At 52.5% G+C, this 21,615-nt stretch overlaps 1 protein-coding gene across 1 annotated transcript in view; it reads left to right on the plus strand.

Moving 5' to 3' along the window:
• The first annotated feature begins 219 nt into the window (after nt 1-219).
• Nucleotides 220-21,615, plus strand: part of DBF4B (DBF4 zinc finger B) — a 39,040-nt gene continuing 17,644 nt past the window's right edge. The window contains exons 1-12 of the mRNA XM_021681735.1: nt 220-232; nt 1,302-1,456; nt 6,539-6,724; nt 7,335-7,385; nt 8,124-8,208; nt 9,577-9,653; nt 11,343-11,376; nt 13,540-13,585; nt 16,223-16,339; nt 19,629-19,737; nt 19,865-19,989; nt 20,828-21,223. Of these exons, the coding sequence (XP_021537410.1) occupies nt 220-232; nt 1,302-1,456; nt 6,539-6,724; nt 7,335-7,385; nt 8,124-8,208; nt 9,577-9,653; nt 11,343-11,376; nt 13,540-13,585; nt 16,223-16,339; nt 19,629-19,737; nt 19,865-19,989; nt 20,828-21,223 (1,394 nt within the window). The remainder of the gene's footprint in view (nt 233-1,301; nt 1,457-6,538; nt 6,725-7,334; nt 7,386-8,123; nt 8,209-9,576; nt 9,654-11,342; nt 11,377-13,539; nt 13,586-16,222; nt 16,340-19,628; nt 19,738-19,864; nt 19,990-20,827; nt 21,224-21,615) is intronic.

Below are 21,615 nucleotides of genomic sequence, written 5' to 3' on the forward strand. Positions count from 1 at the left end.
GAGAGATTGTGACTTGCCCAGGGTTACACAGCTAGTAAGAAGCAGAGGCAGGGACTCACAACAGAAGTCTTCTCTGTGAAATGCCAAGCTGACTTTCCAGTATTTTCTGGCTCTGTACCTAGGACTTTCAGGAAGAGGGAGGTTTAGGGGGCCAGAAGTTAAGTGCCTGAAGGTCAGGCGCTGGCTGAGGACGGGAGAGCAGGCTCTGGTTTTATGGGAATGATACTGATACGTAAGTCAAAATCTCTTCCCTAAATAGTTCCCAGTCTAATGGGGAGTCCAGAGGTTCACCCTGAAGGAATAAACAAGAATATGAAGCTGAAAATACCATGAGGAAAGACAATAAGTGATCTGGAACAAAGAAAAAGAAAAACACCATCTTACCAGGGCAAGCAGGGTTTAACTGAGCAGGTCCAACTGAGAGTCTGACAGGGCAATAGATAGCAGCGATGCAGGAACTCGTGGAATCAAAGAGTTTTAGAAGATTTATAAAAATAGGGGCTCCTGGGTGGCTCAGTCATTAAGCATCTGCCTTCGGCTCAGGTCATGATCCCAGGGTCCTGGGATCGAGTCCTACGTCGGGCTCCCTGCTCCACGGGAGGCCTGCTTCTCCCTCTCCCACTCCCCCTGCTTGTGTTCCCTCTCTCACTGTGTCTCTCTCTGTCAAATAAATAAATAACATCTTTTAAAAAAATAAAATAAAATAATGCAGTCATATGTGGTCTTTTGTATCCGGCTTTTCTAATTGAGCATGTGTTTGAGGTTCAGCATCCTAGTTGGGGCCGGTGTCAGTGGCTCAATTTTTTTTATTGCCCAATAAAATTACATTGAATGGATACACCACATTTCCACTTACCGTTTTATTTACATGTGAATTATTTCCTATTGGCTAAATGAACCATGTTGCTATGAACCTTCTTGTATAAGTTTTTATCTGAACATACGCTTTCATTTCTTCAGGGTACATGCCTAGGAGTGGAATTGCAGGGTCATGTGTTAACTTAATGTTTAGCATTTTGAGAAACTGCCGAACTGTTTTCGCAAGTGGCTGCACCATTTTACATTCCCACCATCCACGTACGAGGGTTCTGGTTTCTCCACATCTGAGCTTCACGAGGGCGGGAACGCTAGTCTCAGATTCATCTTTACGTGCCCGGGGCCTACCTGGGGCACACCATGCCGAGGCTGTCGATGAGCATCGCTTGGCTCGCGGGACTCTCTTAGCCCATGCTTCTCACTTTGTACGCGGGACTCTCTTAGCCCATGCTTCTCACTTTGTACCTTTTCTCCTTCTTTTCTAGGGACTCAGCTGGGAGTTTCCAGTTGTCTGGAAAAATGCCGGAAGAGCTCACCAGACGCTGGGAAGCAGCCCTTCTCTGGAAAGTCCTTTTATCTGGATCTGCCTGCCGGCAAAAGTCTCCAGTTTTTGACGAGGGCCATCCAGCAGCTGGGTGGGGTATGTAACCTGCATCTGACCCGTGATGTCATGTGCCTTTGTGGGTTATAGGGCAGGAGCTGGAGAGAGATTCTGTCTGTGACTTCCAAGTATTTTCAGTGGGACGGCTACATTTACCAAAGCCACCCTTTTTTAAAATAAAGTTAGGGACGCCTGGGTGGCTCAGTTGGTTGAGCGTCTGCCTTTGGCTCGGGTTGTGATATCAGGGTCCTGGGATCGAGCCCCACATAGGGCTCCCTGCTCAGCGGCGAGTCCGCTTCTCCCTCTCCCTCTGTGATCTCTCTTGCTCTCACTCTCTCTCAAATAAATAAATAAAAATTTAAAAGTAAAATAAAGTTAAATTTATTTCCCAGTTAGAAAAAATATTATCTGTTCATTGTAGAAATTTTGCAGAACATGGAACTGCTCCAAGTGAAAACCATCATTTTGATGTATTTTCTTCTGGACTCTTTTCTCTCTCTCTTTCTTTCACAGCTTTACTGAGATGTAATTCGTATACCATACAGTTCACCCATTTAAAGTGTACAACTCAATGGTTTTTAGTGAGAGGTACCTGGGTGGCTCAGTCGGTTAAGCAGCTGCCTTCAGCTTGGTCATGATCTCGGGGTCCTGAGATCCAGCCCCACATCAGGCTCCCACTCAGCGGGGAGTCTGCTTGTCCCTATCCTTCTCCCTTTGTGCTCTCTCTTTTTCTCTCTCAAATAAATAAAATGGGTTTTTTTTAGTGGCTTTTAGTGTATTCACAGAGATATGTAAGCTATGTGAATACACAGTCAATTTTAGAACATTTTCATCACCCCAAAAAAGAAGCCCTACCCATTGTCCGTCACTCCCAATTTTTCGTCAACACCCCCAACCTGGGTAAACATTCATCTACTTCTGTCTCTATTCTTTTTCCCTTTTTAAAATTTTATTTTTATTTTTTTATTTTTTTTCTTTTTTAGAGTGGGGTGGGAGGAGAGGGTGAGGGAGAGAGAGAATCTTAAGCAGACTCCATGCCCAGCGCAGAGCCCCACACCGGGCTCTATCTCCCAACCCTGAGATCATGACCTGAGCTGAAATCAAGAGTCAGACGCTGAACCAACAGAGCTATCCAGGTGCCCCATTCCTTTATTTATTTATTTTTTTTTTAAAGATTTTATTTATTTGACAGAGAGAGACACAGCGAGAGAGGGAACACAAGCAGGGGGAGTGGGAGAGGGAGAAGCAGGCTTCCCGCCGAGCAGGGAGCCCGATGCGGGGCTCGATCCCAGGACCCTGGGATCATGACCTGAGCCGAAGGCAGACGCTTAACGACTGAGCCACCCAGGTGCCCCCCATTCCTTTATTTTTTATGCTCATTTTCTGTGTAGCTATGATCATGAATACATGTTTGATTAGCAGCTTTTTGCCCACAACCTTAAAGCATTAGCACTGTCCTATCTTTATTGTCCCTCATTTACATTATTTGTAATGAGAATATAATATTTTTGAGCGGATTATTAGTTTACTGAATTGTTACCCTATGGACATTGAGATTATTTCTAAATTTTAGCTCTTTTAAATAACACTGGTAGAAAAAACTTTGGGTAAAAAGCATTTGCCGTGTTTGAGTCCTTTAAAATATTTTTAAGGCATGTGTGTCCTGTAGTACTCTTAGTAAGCAGTGTTTAGAGAATAGGATGATGGTGCTTGGCCCCAAAGAGGCGGGCAGCTGGGGAAATGACTTGAATAAGCTTGGAATGCAGAGGATTGTCAAAGGAACAGAAGCTCAGGGATATGGAAACTCAGCAGTGGAGAATGTACCAAATGACGATTATACAGCCAAACTGGCCCCAAATTACCTTTTGAACTTTTAGTCTGTTCTATCATTTAGCCTTTACTGTGTAAAAAACCACCCTAGAACTGGAGCATAAAACAAGTTATTGAGGCGCCTGGGTGGCTTAGTTGGTTGAGCATCCAACTCTCTCTCTCTTTTTTTAAAGATTCATTTATTTTAGAGAGAAAGAGAGCAGTGCATGAGCGTGAGCCAGGGGAGGGGCGGAAGGAGAGGGAGAGAAGCTGACTCCCAGCTGAGTGGGGAACCCAACACGGGGCTTGATCTCACAACTGAGATCATGACCTGAGCCTAAATCAAGAGTTGGACACTTAAACGACTGAGCCACCCAGGCGCCCTGAACATCCAACTCTTGATTTCGGCTCAGATCATGATTTCAGGGTCGTGAGGTCAAGCCTTGTGTTGTGTTCCATGCTGGGCATGGAGCCTGCTTAAGATTCTCTCTCTCTCCCTCTGCCCCTGTCCTCCCACCACCTGCTTGCGTGAAAGCGCTCTCTCACTCTCTCTCTCAAATAAATAAATAAAATCTTAAACAAAAGAAAACAAAACTGGTTTCCTTAATAGCCATGGACATGATGGAAAGAGTTTTTATTTCTCACGACACTGTGGATTGGCTGGGCGGTTTCTCTGCTCGTGTCGTCGGGACTCACTCCTGCAGCTGCATTTGGATGGAGGGTCAGCTGGGCTGGAAGGACCAAAGCTGGCCTCGCTTACACATCTGATAGTTGGTGCTGGCTGCCTCTATATGGCTTCTCATGTGTCGTTTGAGAAGTTTCTTACGTATGTTGTGGGAATGTATAATATCATATGTAGATACGGGAAGCTGAACCAGCCTGTTTACATGGCGATCTCATGTAGCTTTCCAAGGTGAAAGGAGAAGCTACAAGGCCTCTTGAGGCTTAGGCTCTACAGCGTCTTTCTCTACATTGTATTGTTCGAAAGGAGTCCGATTCAAGGCGATGAAAAAGTGGGCTCTGCCTCCTGACGGCAGTAGGCATACTGGGGTGGGAGTGCTGTGCAGCCGTGAAAGCATCGACTGCGTTTCTACAGGAAAATCCTTGCCCTCCTCCCACCCTCTAACGTCTGTTTTTGCCATGTTACAGAAGGTAGATACACTCACTCAAGCCATACCTTTAAAGGTTCTTTTTAATTGTGGTAAAATGTATATAGCATAAAATGGGCCATTTTAATCATTGGCAAGTGTACGGTTCTCAGCATGAATTACATGCACGTGCCTGGGCGACCTTCACCACCATTTCCCCAGTTTTTATCACCCCACACAGACCCTCTGCAACCAGTAAGCAAGAACTTCCCACTTACCTTTTCTGCAGCCCCTGCCACTCACAGCTACATTCTGTCTCTCTGAACTTGCCTATTCAAGAGGCCTCCTATCAGTGGAATCTCGAATAATCGTCCTTTTGTGTCTGGCTTATCTCAGCATACTCTTTCCCAGGCTCATCCATGTTGTAGCCTGTGTCCAGAACTTCATGTCCTGGCTGAACAATATTTCACTGAATGTATATATCACATTTTGCTCACCCATTCATCTGTCGGTCGCCTGGGTTATTTCCGCTTTTTGGCTGTTACAAATAATGCTGCACCGAACTTGGGTGTACAAGCATCTGGTCAAGTCCCTGTTTCCAGTTCCTTGGGGGTGCATACCTAGAAGCAGAATTGCCAGGTGGTGTGGTAGATCCTGTTTAGCTTTTTGAGGAACTCAACATTTGTTGTTGTTGTTGTTGTTGTTTTCTTAAGTTCAGTGCCACGTTTCCCATCCAGTCACCCTTTCGAGAGGGCCGTCGTCCAGCCTTATTTTTAGTGGTGCGCTGGAGGTGGAGCCAACTGTCAGCATCTCCTTCTAGTTCCACATTCAGTACATCATGTCGGTAGCTTGAAATCAGCCTCGGTGGGAGTGTTTACCCCCCAGAAATCGGCACATGCTACAAAGCAGGGCTTTTTCCCTACAGAGTGGGTCATGAAGCATCCACCACCTCGCCCCTGTTTATGTCCCTCTTTTCTACTCCCCACACACATGACTTAAATATCCTTGTTTCTCAGGCACCACATTGGGCCCTTGGGATACAAAGATGAGTCAGACCCTCTCAGTGCCTGTGAGGAGCTTACAGATAGGATGAGCAGATACCTGTGCAGCTGAGTAGTGGCCAGACCCTTTCTTGATTCATATTTTTGCTCCTTTTGGAGTGTGGTCAAGATCACAGGTGCAGTGTCTGAATGCCCCAGTGTGTCTTCACAGGAAAGCCATGGCCTAACTAAGCTACTCTTTCTAATTTTAAAAAAAAATTTAATTTTTTTAAAAGATTTTATTTATTTATTTGACAGAGAGAGACACAGCGAGAGAGGGAACACAAGCAGGGGGAGTGGGAGAGGGGGGAGTGGGAGAAGGGGAGTGGGAGAGGGAGAAGCAGGCTTCCCGCTGAGCAAGGAGCCCCATGTGGGGCTCGATGCCAGGACCCTGGGATCATGACCTGAGCCGAAGGCAGATGTTTAACGACTGAGCCATCCAGGCATCCTCTTTTTAATTTTTTTCAAAGATTTTATTTATGTATGTGAGAGATCAGGAGCAGGGAGGAGGGGTAGAGAGAGAAGCAGACTCCCCGCTGAGCAAGGAGCCCAATGCGGGACTTGATCCCAGGACCCTGGGATCATGACCTGAGCCAAAGGCAGACACTTGACCGACTGAGCCACCCAGGTGCCCTCTTTTTATTTTATTTTATTTTATTTATTTTATTTTATTTTATTTTATTTTATTTTATATTTAAGGGAAAGAGTGAACAAGAGAGAGAGGGTACAAGCAGGCGGAGCGGGAGAGGTAGAAGCAGGCTCCCAGCTGAGCAGGGAGCCTGACGTGAGACTTGATCCTAGGACCCTGGGATCATGACCTGAGCTTAACCGACTGAGCCACCCAGGCGCCCCTAACTAAGCTACCCCTAATCCTGTCGGGCGCCGTCAGGGAGCTCTTGCTCTGTGCAGACTCAAACTGGTCAAATAACAAAGCCTGTGGCCTTCTGATGCTGGGTCAGGAGCAGCAGTTCTGGAGACAAAAACCTGTATAATATATATATATAAACCCTATTATGTTTCAGGATGATGTCTTCTTAGGGGCTCGGTACAGAACTGCATTTGGTCTATTTAAAGACATTGATTCTGAAACTTCTAGCAGCCAAGATTTCCTTCCCCAACCTCTCAAAATTGATGATTCTACATCTGCATTTTGGTTTTCAGCCACCTCTGTGATCTGGTTTCAGGTAATTGAGGGTTTTCTGAGCAAAGAAGTAAGTTACATCGTGTCCAGCCGCAGAGAGGCGAAAGCAGAGAGCAGTGGGACAAGCCCCAGAGGCTGCCCCAGCCCCAGCGAGGTCAGAGGACAGACACTGTCCATGGCCCATCCGAAGGGCGGCCACACCAGGCCTTCACAGAAGCCTGCAGACTCGGTAAGAACCTCATTGGGTAGGAAAGGTGTGTTCTCTGAACAAAGGAAGGAAGCCTCGGTGAGCCCTTATGGGCAGTCTGCAGCTTTAGTTTCATCTGGTTTAATTTAATCTCTCATTTGAATTCAGGGACTGCAACTATTTTATCATAGCTCTGGATCTAAAAACCTCAGCAACTCGTTATCCCCATGCTATCCTTCTGTGATATGTTTCGCTTTTTATAGGACTTCCGTGTCAGAGGTTCAAAAACAATAGGAAGGTCCTCTGTAAACCAGGGAGGACTTGTTGAAATTGGCGCAGGCTTCTCTGCTGGGGGTGCGGAGACTCTTAGAGAGAGGTCTTAGAACACTGGTGACACTTTGACCTTGGGTAAATGCAGAACGCCCTTCTCCACCCAGGTCCAAGCTGCAGCTACCTGTGGGCGACCCGGAATTGTGTGTGGCTTTACCTTTCCTCCAAAAAGTTCTCTAGGCTCTCACTCTGCTGCTCCTCAGCTGTCACTGCTCCCAGCTTTCCGAGAGGCAGGACTCCAAGACCTCACCGGCGCCTGCGTGGAACTCCGGTGCACAGGGGGGCCGCAGAGCGCACCTCAGGGTTCTTCTCTTCCTGGCAGGTGCCCAGGAGCAGAGGCAAGGAGCTACTGCAGAAGGCCATCAGAAACCAGGTGAGCCGAGGGAGGCGGGCGCCTCTGGCACGTAACCTTTCTCCCGAGGGTCTTCTGCAGTTCTGCCACAAAATGCACAACTGTGACATGGATCGTCCTTATTTCCTTCTTACGAATGAGGAAGTAGAGCTCAGAGAAGTGAAGCAATTTGTCCAGAGTTCCCCCAGGGCGACAGTGGTAGAGCCTGGATTTGACTTCCCGATCCTTCCATCTCCAGAGCTAGCAAGAGCACCTTGGAGGGATGCCGGGGGACGTGTCTGCACTGCACATAAGCCAGACTTCGCACATCTTTTATAAGTAGCTGTTTACCCCTTTTGCGAGATCCAGAGCCATTAAAGTTAAGTAGTGGGAGGAGGAGTTAGGGTGATCTTGTGAGAGAAGCAGGTAAAGTGACACGGAGAAGCGGCTGCGGCGGGGGAAGGTGGTGCTGCTGCCCTGCGGCGGCGGGGCAGGGACAGCCTGAGGCGGGCACGGCTTCCTGCTTGAGGACAGCGACTGTCGCTGCTGTCTCTCGGGCCCTTGCTGTGTGCTGAGCGCGTGGCTCACAGAGGCCCTCCTGACGGACGGCCCTCTGAGAAGCCTCTGTTGCTTCCAGGTCACAAGTGGCTGAAGCAGCGGTCTGCCCCTCCGGCGAGAACAGGGGTAGACTCTCCCACGATGTCCCTTCGTGGGGTGACCCGGAGCCAGTCAGGCTTTGGGGGGGTCTCTCACTCCTGCCTGACTGCGTCATTTTTCCAGGAGAGTGGCAGCAGGGGAGGTGGCGGGAGAAGCAGTCTCCTGACCAGTGCCCGCGCCTGGGGAGTGAGGATCCTGCACGTGGACGGTACCGTTTCTGCCCAGGGCTTCTGTGGGGGGGACTTGGCGACTGACTGGGAGCATCCGCTCTTCGAGGGACGTCAGCCAGTGTAAGCTAGCTGAAAACCAAATGCGCTCACTCGCTGTGTTGACCCACAAAGGTGGGGGGCGTGGACCAGCAGTGGTGATAGCAGGGCGCGGGTGCTGGGAGATGCTGTTTTGTTTGCTTTGTTTGCCTGAGCTACAGCTCTCCAGCTGGTGGTGTGATCCTGTTTCACAAATACAGGAATCCACCCAGGTGGATTCCTGTATTTGTGGGCACCCCCTAAATAAAATCTTTAAAAAAAGTAAATAAAAATAGGGGCGCCTGGGTGGCTCAGTCAGTTAGGCGTCTGCCTTCGGCTCAGGTCATGATCTCAGGGTCCTGGGATCGAGCCCCTCGTCGGGCTCCCTGCTCAACAGGGAGCCTGCTTCTCCCTCTCCCTCTGCCATTCCCCCTTCTCATGCTCTCTCTCTCTCTCTCTCAAATAAATAAATAAAATCTTTAAAAAAATAAAATAAAATAAAAAATAATAAAAGATTTTATTTTAAGAAATCTCTGTACCCAGTGTGGGGCTTGAACTTACAACTCCAAGATCAAGAGTCGCATGCTCCACTGACCAAGCCAGCCAGGTGCCCCAAAAATAAAATCTTTAAAAAAATTTTTTTTTCATGTTCTTTCTTTTATGTAGGGTTGTCTCACACTGTAACCACCTATTTGCAGGTTGTCATAAATTTACATTAGAAGAGCTGTCCTGAATTGGCGGCAGTGACTGGCCCTCATACCCAGCTCCACTCTGAGTCTAGGGTTTTCTCCTAATAACAGTGTAGGGGGCTGATCCAGATCCAGCCTGAGATCTGTGAGGGCATTTGAGAACTGCGCTCAGGAAGGTCCTGGCCTGGGATGTGGGAGGCTCCCGTCGTCACTGGAAAATCAGCCATTTCTGACGTGGTCTAATTTCCTGCCTTCCTGTGTATTAGGGAAGCTCCTGCTGGGCCTTGCATCTAAGGCTGCGTCTGAGTAAATCACATGGCTGGTGTCCCCCCTCGGGAGCAGCTCTTCAGTGGTACCATAAAGCCCTTGAGAGCCGTAAGGCAGCTGCTGTTTGAGAGTTGTACTCAGTGCCACAGAATAGCGTGAAGCCAGCTTACGTACTTCTCCAAGGATAGAGGACCCAGCCCTTTCTTTATTATCAGCAGGTGCAGAGGTGACACATAGCCAGAAGGTGGCAGGCAAGGCTGGTGTGATCCAGTGGGCCAGGTCCGTGAGAAGTTGAGCCCCCAGCCCCAAGAAGGGGCCGTGCTGTGGAGAGGAGGAGTGGGAGCCTTTGGCCACAGCCCTCTGTTTCCTCCACAGAAATGCTGATGCACGTGCAGCAGCTGTCTCTTGATACTCTGTGTGTGAAGAAACAAGGGCCAAAGAAGAAGCCAGAGGTAGGTCGTCCTGCTGAACTGAAGGGAAATGGACAGTCTGCAGTGGTGAAGTCTGTGACAGCTTCGGTAAATCCCCGACCCAGGCGAGCCATGTCTAATTGGCCATCCTGGAGAAAGTACGAGGAGTGCAGCCTCTCCGTCATCAGCACGGCCCTTGTGTCCACAGCCTCTCATTGCCCTGTCCTCTCCTCCTGTGCTACCTGCAAATCTCCCATGGTCCACTGAGGCATGCACCGTGGCCTGGGCCGTGGACTGCCTGTGGGTAGTCCTGGCCTAGATAAAACAGCAGTGTTCACAGCCTGCTGGCCAGGCTGCCGTTCTGGGGCCAGCTCTTGGCCCAGGAATGAGCCTGCAGATTGCATCGGTGGGGGCAGGGGATGTTGCGGTTTAAAAGAGCTGTCACCTTCCAAATTCTTATTTGGCTTTTCCTTCCTTTGCTGGAGTTAGAACTGTGTGTACCATACATCAAGAGAGCCCAGGCTGATTTTTCAAGCCACGGTATCCACCCAGCCTGAATCTAAGGAAGGATTAAGCCTTCCAGGTCCACTGAGGGCCTGGCACCCAGGAGCAGGACCAACCATGGGAGCGAACCACTCTACCACATGGAGCCCCCTGCCTCAGCGCCCCCTTGCTCCGCACCCTCTGGTCTGGGAGTCTTTGGGTTTCTGCTGCTGCTGTTAACTAGATTTGCATTATTCACCATTCAAAAGGCTGTACAATGAAAGTCTCTCTCCCCTGCAACTTCTTCTCTTCCCCAGCAACCAAGCTCCCTCCCTGAGATAAGCAGTATGAACGGTTTCTCAGGTATCCTCCCAGGGTCCATGCATATATGAGCAGATGGGTCAGAAGTTCCTCCCTTTTACGCAAATGCACGGTATTTTTACTTTGCTTTGTTCACTTAATAATCTATTTTATAGGTACTTAGGGGTCTTCCAGAGTGAGTTCTGGGTGCAGTCTGCTGATATGCAAGGAGATAGGGAAAGCTGCTTTGGGTCATGTTGGCCCTGGAGGTGTGGCCTGGAGGAGAATCCAGAACCTCTGTGGGCCCAGGGGTACACATAGTCATGGACCCACTGGATCTCTGCCACCCCCTCCCCGAACTCTACCTGATTTCTTATTTTTTTCCATTTAGTTTGTAATACTAGCTTTGTTTGACCTTGACCTAAACATTGGTTTTGACCAACGGGGTCCAAATACACAACACAGGGCACAGGAAAGCGAGAGGCGTGCTCTTCACGCTTGTCCTGTAAGCTGACCTGGAACGGCAGCAGTGCCTAGAAAATGCAAGGTGTCTGGGCACCTGCTGTGCGTCAGGTCTATTAGCTCCTCCCTTTGCATTTGTCTGTACATCGTGGCTACGTCGGCGAGGCGGGTGGGTGCCGCTCACAGTCCAGGCGGCACAGCGCCAGCCTGCACCCAGGCCCGGGGGCCCTGGAGCTCTTGCTCTTCGCTGTGCCCTGCGTTCCCTCCACAAAGTCAGCTGCCACTGAGATGCGCACACAGGGCTCGCCACCCATCGCGTCCCTGGGGAGGCAGAGGGAGCCATTGTGTCAGGTCTGCCCTTGCTCAGGGCCCAGCCGACCGCAGGAAGCGAAGTGGGGCAGACTCACAGTGACTCGCCTCCCCAGGCCCGCTTCCTCGACCCTCTAGCTTCCTCGAATCCTTAACCTATTTTCCCTTTCCATTTAGGGAACGTGTCCAGCAGAGTCAAGAACGCGAAAAGGTCAGTGTCGTAGCTCTGCTCATCTAATTGCAGTCCCTCCCTCCTAAACGCTTCCCCACGGCTCCCTCTGTGGCAGCATCTGCTCGCTTTTCTTCGGCAGGAAGTGAGTCCAGGTTGTGTTGCCCTGTTGTGTTTGCAGGGCCTGAGCTTTGGAGACGAGAGGGCGGGAGGAGGGTATCGGTGAGCAAGCCCAGAGCTGCCCGGCCGGAGCTTTTCCTTCGTGCCAAGAGCTCATGCGGCCGCTGCCACTTCCTGGGCACTGAGTGAAGTTTGCCTTCCTTTTCCTCTGATTCAGGAGCGGTTTGGGGTGGGCAGTGTGACAGCTGCCTACCACTCTCCCAAATGCCAGACTCCCTGAAATTGACAAACCGGTAGATTGACAGCCCGGCTCCCGGCCCCTCTTGGACCGCAAGAGAGTTTCTCCCCCTGGATGTTTCTCCCAAAGATGCTCTTTAAGTGGCATTTATTCGTGCACAAGCAGGAGCTAAGAAAAGTCACTTGGCACCTCTCGTGTTCAAAATTCAAGGAAATCTGTGGGGGAATTGATTTTAATCACTGTCTCAGTTAATTAGAAAGACAAGAAATCGCCCCCAAAAAGTAATTAATGGGGGCTGATGCCTTGCGAGGAGCGAGGCTGCTTTTTGCTTGGGCGCTGGCGGAGCCGTGAGCGGGTCTGAGGGGGGGGGCGCCAGCCCTGGGGGGGGCGGGGTGGTTGGGGGGGGTGTCCAGGGGCTGCTGGGGCCACCCGGGGCTCCCAGCCTGCCTTGGCTGCCCTTCTTTTTTTTTTTTTTTTTTTCAAAGCATCCAGTATTTGTGTTTTTATTTCCTATTACCTTAAAAGTTCAGAGTATACTGCCAAGAAAACTAGCCTAGGTTAGAAAACCACATTTTTTCCTCCTCTACCCTGGGAGTCAATCAACAGGGAAGCAGAAGCTGGCTGGCATCAAGCACAGAAAAATGGTTATACCACCTATTACCGCCTCCTAAAGATGCCTTCTGGAGACAGGGCACGTCCTTTATGGAAGCTTCCTGATCACTAAATAGAGTTTATGCTCCCTTTTTTTAAAAAAAAAAATTTTATTGTTATGTTAATCACCATACCTTAATTACATCATTAGTTTTTGATGTAGTGTTCCGTGATTCATTGTTTGTGCATAACACCCAGTGCTCCATGCAGAACATGCCCTCTTTTTTTTTTTTTTTTAAGATTTTATTTATTTATTTGAGAGAGAGAGAATGAGATAGAGAGCACGAGAGCGGGGAGGGTCAGAGGGAGAAGCAGACTCCCTGCTCAGCAGGGAGCCCGATGCGGGACTCGATCCCGGGACTCCAGGATCATGACCTGAGCCGAAGGCAGTCGCTTAACCAACTGAGCCACCCAGGCGCCCAGAACATGCCCTCTTTAATACCCATCACCAGACTAACCCATCCTTCCACCCCTCTCCCCTTTGGCTGCCCTTCTGACAGGCCTTCTGTGGGAAGTAGAAATGGTTCTTAATACCTAAGAGATCTTGTAAACTGTGTGAATAACTAGCTCATAGTGGATGAATTTCTTGATTAACTGAGCAAGTTCGTCTTCCCAGCAGCCCTTTGCCCTGTTATCCAGGATCCAGATTTCACCTTTGGTATTTTTTTTTTAACTGCCCTCCTGCTATGATCCATAAACACTCTTCAGCTCTCTTCCTCCCTGCTTTCCCACAAAAAGCCCAGGATTCTCCTGAAGTGTTCCTCCTGGGAGTGTTCTCAGACCCCTCGGGATTCTGAGACAGCAGGAGGGAAGGTCAGGGAAGGACCGAAGGCATTTAGCGGAAACGAGCTGGGGCTGAGTTCTGCCCTGTGGGCAGGTTTCTAACCCTCGGCTGACGGCCTCCAGAACCCACACACGGCAGGGTCCTGTGCCCTGCTCTGGGGTGGATGGCACCCTGCGGCCTCTCCCCAGTAGGGGACCTCCCTCTCGCACCCTGGGTAGAGGCCAGAGGAGATGGGGGTGGGTGCCTGACCTCAGCCAAACGGAAAGGCGCACTTCAGGGTGGCGTGGGCTCTGGTTCCGCGTGGCTCTTAGACCTTGGCAGAGCCTCGCCTCTCTGAGCGTTTCCTGTGCGTGTGGTACGGGCCCTGCACTGGAGCCGACAGATGGCTCATGTGTGCGCGTTTCCTTTCCAGTGGCCAGGCTGAAGGCACCGTTCCTCAAAATCGAAGATGAGAGCAGGTGAGTGGTGGGGGGGCCCCTCTCTCTCCCCTCAGCCCCACCAGGCCTGCACGGAGGACAGGCACTCAGGGGCCCCAAGCTGATGTGGGGGTCATGGAGCCCCTCAGCCCTCCACCTTCGTCTTCCCCAGAAGCCGCTCTCTCCCTCTGTCATGGAGAAGTCTCCCACAGACCAGGAGGAGCCTCTGAAGGTGACATTGCACAGTTGGCCCTCCTCTTGGTCGTGAGTCAGAGGTTAGTGACCCTGAGTGTGCATTACCTCCTTTTAATGCTCTGCTTTTAGGAGCTCCCGTGTCCCACCCAGGCTCATTGCTCCTCCTTTGCCTAGGTTAGAAAACCACATTTTTTCCTCCTCTACCCTGGGAGTCAATCAACAGGGAAGCAGAAGATGGCTGGCATCAAGCACAGAAAAATGGTTATACCACCTATTACCGCCTCCTAAAGATGCCTTCTGGAGACAGGGCACGTCCTTTATGGAAGCTTCCTGATCACTAAATAGAGTTTATGCTCCCTTTGGCAGCAGCAGCCTGTGCCAAACACACACTGACCCTCACTACCGAATCCGTGCTGGCCCCGGACGGCGCTAGTAACCGTCATCTTGGCTGAAGCCAGGGTGCTCGGGCTGGTGTTGGCGAGTCCCTTGTCAAACCATCTTGTACTGGAAGCCTTTCTTTTTTTTTTTTTTTTTTAATGTTTTATTTATTTATTCATGAAAGTCAGAGAGAGAGAGAGAGAGGCAGAGGGAGAAGCAGGCTCCCCGCCGAGCAGGGAGCCCGACGGGGGGCTCGATCCCAGGACCCTGGGATCATGACCTGAGCCGAAGGCAGACGCTTAACCATCTGAGCCACCCAGGCGCCCCTACTGGAAGCCTTTCTGTTTGGCTGTGCAAAACCCTTTGCTGACACCTGTTATCTCGTGAGGGCCTGGGAAAGACTGGCATGAGGAGAGCCCATCCTTTTCCTAGTGGGGAAACTGAGGTCAGAGAAATTAAGGGACTTGTATACAGCCATGTTGCCCATGAAGCTCAGCCCAAGGCCAGAATCCACGTGTCCTGCCTGTCCTGCCTGGTGTCCTCCCCGCTCTGCCCTGTCTGTCCCCCAGTAGGGCCCCTTCTTTCTAGAGCAGGAGGGGCACATGGGTGATAACCTATGAGCTGTTAGTCACCTTGGTTATCACTGACTCTTCAATAAGTACTAGTTCAAAAACTGTGAATCTATAGTGACCTCAAAATTAAAAGTTGGTTTGGGGTTTGGGCTTTGTTTTGTTTTGTTTTTAAAGAAGAAGCCCATGTGAACCCAGCAGAGACTCCTGGGACCAGAGCTTTCTGGGTCCTTTAGCCTCAGGCAGGGCAGCTGAAAGGCCCAATGCCGGAAGCCTGGCGTGCCTGCCTGTCCTCCAGGTGGACCTAGGTTTCCTTCTTGGTGCCTGAACACAGGAGAGACTTGGCTTTGGTGGCCCAGAAATGAGTGGAGGGGACGCAGGGAGATAATGAGGTACTCTGTTCTCCAGTTCCAGTGGGGTGAGGGGGTGCACGTCCTCCACCCCACCCCTTCACTACCAGTTAAACACAGTGGTCATGGCTCGTACACATGCCAGCGCCCCAGTGTCGCACTGCATGTGGCTGGCACACGTCACTTATGGGGGGGCGTACACGTGTTGGGGCGCCCCTGGCAGCATAGGCAAGAGTGGAGACGAGCTTTCTTATGCTTCTGTTTACGAGCTCTCTTGAAGCCCCATAACCTCACCGACCTCAACTCTGCAGCCTTCTGGGCAGAAACAGAACATTGAAGAGGAAGAAAGTGGGGTACCGGGGCCGTGAAGGGCACCTCCCTCTCCTTAAGGGCCCAAGGAGACGCATGTATTAATCCACCCCGAGGCCACAGGGCTCACCTTGCCCGCCCCCAGAGGCCCGTGGCCCTCACTCCCCTCTTGAGCACAGGCTGCTCCTGCCAAACACGGCGTGCCTCCCAGCTACCGCATCAGGCTTTGCTCGGGGTCCCCAGGTCACCACCCCTGGCTCTGGAAGTCTCTTGAATATGAGCAACTTGAGGCAAGCCACCAGAACCATTCAGTATAGGTCTGACTACCCAGAACCTTCACTGTGCTTCTCTCTTCCATTCAGAATACCTCCCCTCGGGTGGTACCGAGGAGCAGCCCAGAGCAAAGACGTTCCTCTTCGCGGAATAGGAAAGTCACTGTTCTCATCTAAACATTCCTCCATTTAGGTCTGCCAGGCTAGAGTCCTCAGAGGTGGTCAGGGTCAGGAAGCAAAGTGGAAAGATGGATCAGGAGTCGGGAGATTTGGCTTGTTGCCTGGTCTCGACCACTTACCAGTCGTGAGCTCTTGGGCAAGTCACAGAACATTTTGGGCTTCGTTTCCTCTTCTGTCAAATGGGCTAATACCACATATTCCACTTTGCTCAGATGAGGCAGGGAGGGTAAATGGGCTTGATGAGTAGCCAGGGGGAGCGTTATCAGTCTCACAAGGAAGGCTGGGGAAGGTTTGGTTTTAGAACTGAGGAGTTGTGTGGGGGAGAGGCCACTTTATCAGGACTGGGATTCTGGGGGGTTGGGCGGGCCCCCCTTCCCCTCTCCCTGCCCCCCACGGTATTCAAAATGGAAGTTCTCTGTGTTTCAGGAAGTTTCGTCCCTTCCACCATCAATTTAAGTCCTTTCCTGAAGTTTCTTTTCTGGGACCCAAAGATGCAAGTCCCTTTGAGGCCGCGATGACCCCGGGCAGCTCGCATCATACCAGGTGGGTGTTGCTGGTCTGAGTACCAAGGGCCAGCAGCAGGCAGGGCCCTTCCCCCAGGGAGCCTGCTGGTCCCATTTGGGAATGGCCATGTGTTCGCTCCTGAGGCAAAGTCTGTTCTGGGAACTTCGCCCAGAGAAGAGAGATACTAGGAGTCTTCATCCGTTTTACTTGGTGTTCTCCATCCCTACTAAGGAATTTGACTTGTGTCCAGAGGGCAATAGGCTGGTTTCTGAAACTCAGATCTACACTCCATCTTCATCACAGGGCCCTCGGCTCCCATTAAAAATGCAGGTTCTCAGACTCCACACCTACAGAACCACAGTCTCTGATGATGGAACCCCCAAAACTGCATTCTTGTGAGTGGCTCCCCAGGTGACCTTTATGCACGTCAGAGTTGGAGGCCTCTGGGGCTAAACATCAGGAATAACTTAGGGGGCAGGGAATCCAGGGACCTGCCACGTTGTGTGGCCCAGAGTAGCTTGTAGGCATGTGGGCTTGTAGGGTTGTTCCTCCTTTCTGTGGGTGAGAATTTGAACCTTCCCCGAGTGGAGTGCAGAAGGGATGTGGTTCGGGAGACGGACAGATGCCTTCTTGGACCTTCTTCTAACCTCTGCGTCACAGGGTTTGTCCACAGACCAGGAGACCAGGACAGGCAGACTCCCCGCATGAGAGTTCCCAGGGCCAAGGAGGGCCTGTGGGTCCCCTCAGTGGACAGAGACCACGAGTAAGCCGAAGTGACAGCCCGGTGCCCTGCATCCCTTTCCAGGAGGTGCAAGGGGTACCAGTAGGCGGTGCCAGGCCTGGGATGGCTGCCACTTACAGAGGAGCAGAGGTGGTGAGGGAGAGGTGGCGAGGCGTTGGTGTCTGCATGGGAGGAATATAGGGAAAGAGTGGCCCAGGCTCGGGGGGCAGGATTGGTTGGGGGGCGCGGAGAGGAAATGTTTAATTTGTTTCATTTAGAAATTATTATATTTTGGTTCCAAATTAGAGAGTTACAGAGGGGTTTTTTTAGATTTTTATTTATTTGTTTGTCAGAGAGCACAAGCAGGGGGAGCGGCAGGCAGAGGGAGAAGCAGGCTCCCCGCCGAGCAAGGAGCCCGATGCGGGACTCGATCCCAGCGCCCTGGGATCATGACCTGAGCCGAAGGCAGACGCTCGACCCACTGAGCCACTCAGGTGTCCCAAGAGTCACAGAGGGTTTAAAGTGAAAAGTCTGGGGGTACCTGGGTGGCTCAGACGGTTAAGCATCTGCCTTGGCTCAGGCCACGATCTCTGGGTCCTGGGATCAAGCCCCGCATAGGGCTCCTGGCTCAGCAGGGAGTCTGCTTCTCCCTCTCCCTCTGCTGCTTCCCCTGCTCATGCTCTCTCTCTCTCTCTGTCTTGGTCTTAAATGAATAAATCAAATCTTTTTTTAAAAAATAAAGTGAAAGTCTATATTCCACACCTACCCACCAATCTCCAGATTGTGGGTCTGTCCAGAGATAGTTTGTGTGTGTGGACAGAAGTACATCATGTATCCTTCACTCCTCTTCTGTAAAGAGTAGGATAACATTGGCTGAGCTGGACCTAGCCTTTTCCACTTAATGTATTCTAGATTAATTTCCTGTTAGTCCCTAGAAAGCATCCTCATTCCCTTTTATGGATTCAGGGTCTTCTATCATATGGTGGGGTTTTTTTGTTGTTGTTTTGTTTTTAAGATTTTATTTATTTGACAAAGAGACACAGTGAGAGAGGAAACACAGGCAGGGGGAGTGGGAGAGGGAGAAGCAGGCTTCCTGCAGAGCAAGGAGCCCGATGTGGGGCTCGATCCCAGGACCCTGGGATCATGACCTGAGTGGAAGGCAGACGCTTAACGACTGAGCCACCCAGGCGCCCCCATCATATGGTCTTACTGTATTTTCTTTAACTAGTCTCTTCTTGATGGGTACTTAGATTGTTTCCAGGCTTTTGCTGTTATAAATAATGCTGCAGTGAATAGTCTCACTGTGTAAATTTGTGGAATAAATTCCTAAAAGTGGAGGTGCTGGGTCAAAGGGTTCCTGCATTTATGATGTTGATAAACATGGCCAAATTGCTTCTCGTGGGGGTGATGCCCGTGTGCACTCATGCACCCTGGCCCCCGCCCGGCTGCCCCCCCCCCCCCGCAACCTGGGCTGTCCCACATGCCGACCTCTGCCAGCCTGCTAGGTTAAAAACTGTCTCTTGGTGTGATTTGCATTGTCATTTTTTCTCATTATGAATGAGGTTAAGTACATTCGCATGTTTGATCATTTGAATTTCTTTCTGTGTGAACCTTCTTTATGTCCATCGTCCATTTTTCTTTTCGGTCACTGTTTGCTTTTCTTTTTTTTTTTTTTTTTAAGATTTTATTTATTTATTTGACAGAGAGAGACACAGCGAGAGAGGGAACACAAGCAGGGGGAGTGGGAGAGGGAGAAGCAGGCTTCCCGCAGAGCAGGGAGCCCAATGTGGGGCTCGATCCTAGGACCCTGGGATCATGACCTGAGCCGAAGGCAGACGCTTAATGACTGAGCCACCCAGGCGCCCCACTGTTTGCTTTTCTTATTGATTTGTGGAACCCTCCACATATTTGGGAATGAGCCCTCTGTGTTATTAGTTATAAATACCCCCCACCCCCGTCTGTGATTTGTCTGTTGTTTACATTTTCTGCCACGCATACATTCTTTGAGATTGCATGTAGTTGAATTTATCAGCTTTTTTCTGTTTTCTGGATTTTGCATCATGCTCAGAAAAGTCCTGAAAGGGGACTATTTTGGACTTTGTTGAGTTTGCTCAGCCAGCCAAGCAGCCACTAAAAATACGGGCCTGAAATTAAGACGAGAAGTCAGGTTCGAGAAGGAGACTGGCGAGTCCTTGGTGAAGGTGGCAGCTGTGCAGGGGGCAAGCCGGCGAGAGGGAGGAGACTGCCTGAGCCTGGGGAAGGCGACCCTCGGGAGGGGAGGGCGGGAGCAGCAGAGGCCCCTCGCTGCCACTGAGGCCTTGCCCCTTGCCTCGTGCAGGGCAGAGGGACGTGGGTTTGGGTGTGAGCTCGATGTGCAACTGTCCTGGGAGGCGTTCCTGCTGGCGCCGGCACCCGGCCTCACCTGTGCTTTGCCCTCTGGGGGCAGGGACGGGACGGGGTGCCCGCCGGGAGCTCTCACCTTCCTTGTTGCCTCTCCTGCCACCCAAGTGGGGGCAGGCCTGTGCGTGCCTGCCCAGCTGTCTTGGTCCGCCCCCTGAGGGCCCAGTCCTGATCGCTTCCCCCACCCCTACCCCGCGCTTTCCCCAGAGAACCCAAGGACCGCGAGCCAAGCCTGCGATCGGCCGCCCGCACCCTGCCCAGGAGGAGGAAGGGCTTCTGTGAGTGCTGCCAGGAGGACTTTGAGGAGCTCCACGCGGTGAGCCCTCCCTGCCGAGCAGCTTCTCCCGGGCTGCTCTGACGGCACCCTTGCCCCCCGGCCTCCACCCCGTTTGCATCGCCCCCTGCTCTTGTCTAATGCCCTGTGCCCCTCTCACCCCGGGCAGCATCTCCAGAGCACCCGGCACCGGGGCTTCGCCCTAGAAGCCCACCCGTACGCAGAAGTCGATCGGGTCATTGCCCAGCTCGGCCACAGCTTTGCCGACGCCCCCTCCCGGGCCGGCCTCCCCAGGTGAGCGCCCTGCCCATCCTCGCTCTCCTGCTGTCCCCGGCTCTAGATGGGAAGGGGCCCTCAGGCTGGTGACAGCGGGGACCAGACTGTGGCGCTTTTCTCTTTCCCACCAGCTTCTGTCCTGGTTCTCTCGGGGTTTGGTGGGGGTTGGGAGCCCTCCATTTGTGGCTCCAGCTGACGGGGACGGCCCCCACCGGCACGCGGCTGCTTCCATGGTTTGTGGGGGTGGGGAGCACAGTTGAGCAGTTGCTGCTCCTGGCATGTCCCTGGTGGTGTGCCCGTGTGGCCTTCTGGAAGTAGAGAGGGGGGTTCCTGGGTACCTCTCAGTCAGGTAAAGAGCAAGATCTCTCTGCCTTTCTAGAAGTTACCCCCAGAGAGGACTGCAGGAGGTGCTCTGGAATCCCAGGTTCCTCTGAGCCCAGCTTCCCCTGCTGCCCACCACGGAGCTGTGGCTTCCCCTCTCGAGCCCAGTCCTCAGCTCCCTGGGCTGTTTGGAGAGCCAGGCTTGGTGCTGCATTCTCCGGCCTCCAAAGGGCACAGCCTCCGCTGCAAAGTTATTAAATGGAACAGCCTCTAACCTGTTCCTCCGGCCAGCCCTGACCACAGGCCACAGAGCCGAGAGGGGCGCAGCCAGCCCTGGCCGCCGCTGCAGGGGCAGCCCGAGGACGGGCCTTCCGCCGAGCCCCAGAGTGGGCCGCTCGCTTTAGCACAGCAAACCCAGGGTAGCGCCTGCGGGCCGCACCCCCGCGTGCCCCCAGCCCCGGCCCGGAAAGACCCCAACTTGCCGCCTGCTCTGGAGTTGAGCCCTGAGGCCCACTGGCGGTGTCTGTCCCCCTAGGCAGCCGGGCTCCCCGTCTTCAGATGGTGACCCTCTGTGGCCTGAGACTCTGCCTCCCGGCCAGCCCTCCCGGCCCCGGGCCGCGTGTCCCTGGATGAGACAGGAAGACGAGCCCCCGGCCCCAGGCGCCCCAGAGCGAGCCAGCTCGGAGGGCAGCGTGAAGCCACCCGCCGAACCCGTGGGGGCTGGCCACGTGCCAGGACCAGTAGCAAGCTGCCGGGAGCTGGGGGGCTCAACGGATGTCATTGCAGACCCCTCAGGGACGCCAGGGTCCAAGAGCCCTGTACACCAGTGCCTCCCAACACGCTCTGGTTCTGCGGAATTCTCCGGCCTGGACGTGGCCCCTGTTGGCCACAAGCGGAAGGTTCAGCTCCCCGGTGGCAATCCCGAGAAGAGGTCAGGGGTCTCCCAGCCACAGGCCTCCTCCCTCGTCCCGAGAGCCAGCAGCCCCTGGAGCACCAGGACAACCAGTGGCAGGCCTCTCCTCTGCCTTCCCCTTCCGGGCTGCGAGCACAGGCCCTTGGCCTCCCTCCTCCCCGTCCCAGAGCCCCTCCCCTGGCAGCCCACGGAGAGGCCAGCAGAGCCCCCTTGGCCTGGGGGAGGGTGGCCCCCCGGGATCTGAGGAGTCTGAGCGTGCAGCCCCCCATCCCCGGCCCTGTCTGCGGCCGGCTGGCTCCAGGCCAGCTGTCAGCCCACCTGCACTCAGCGGTGGACATGCAGGCCCCGGAGGGACCTGTGAGGGCCAGTCCGCCAGCGGAGGAGCCGGTTGCTCCCAGTGGTCCTGCCCG

Source organism: Neomonachus schauinslandi, chromosome 15, assembly GCF_002201575.2.
Source record: "Neomonachus schauinslandi chromosome 15, ASM220157v2, whole genome shotgun sequence".
Taxonomy (NCBI): domain Eukaryota; kingdom Metazoa; phylum Chordata; class Mammalia; order Carnivora; family Phocidae; genus Neomonachus; species Neomonachus schauinslandi.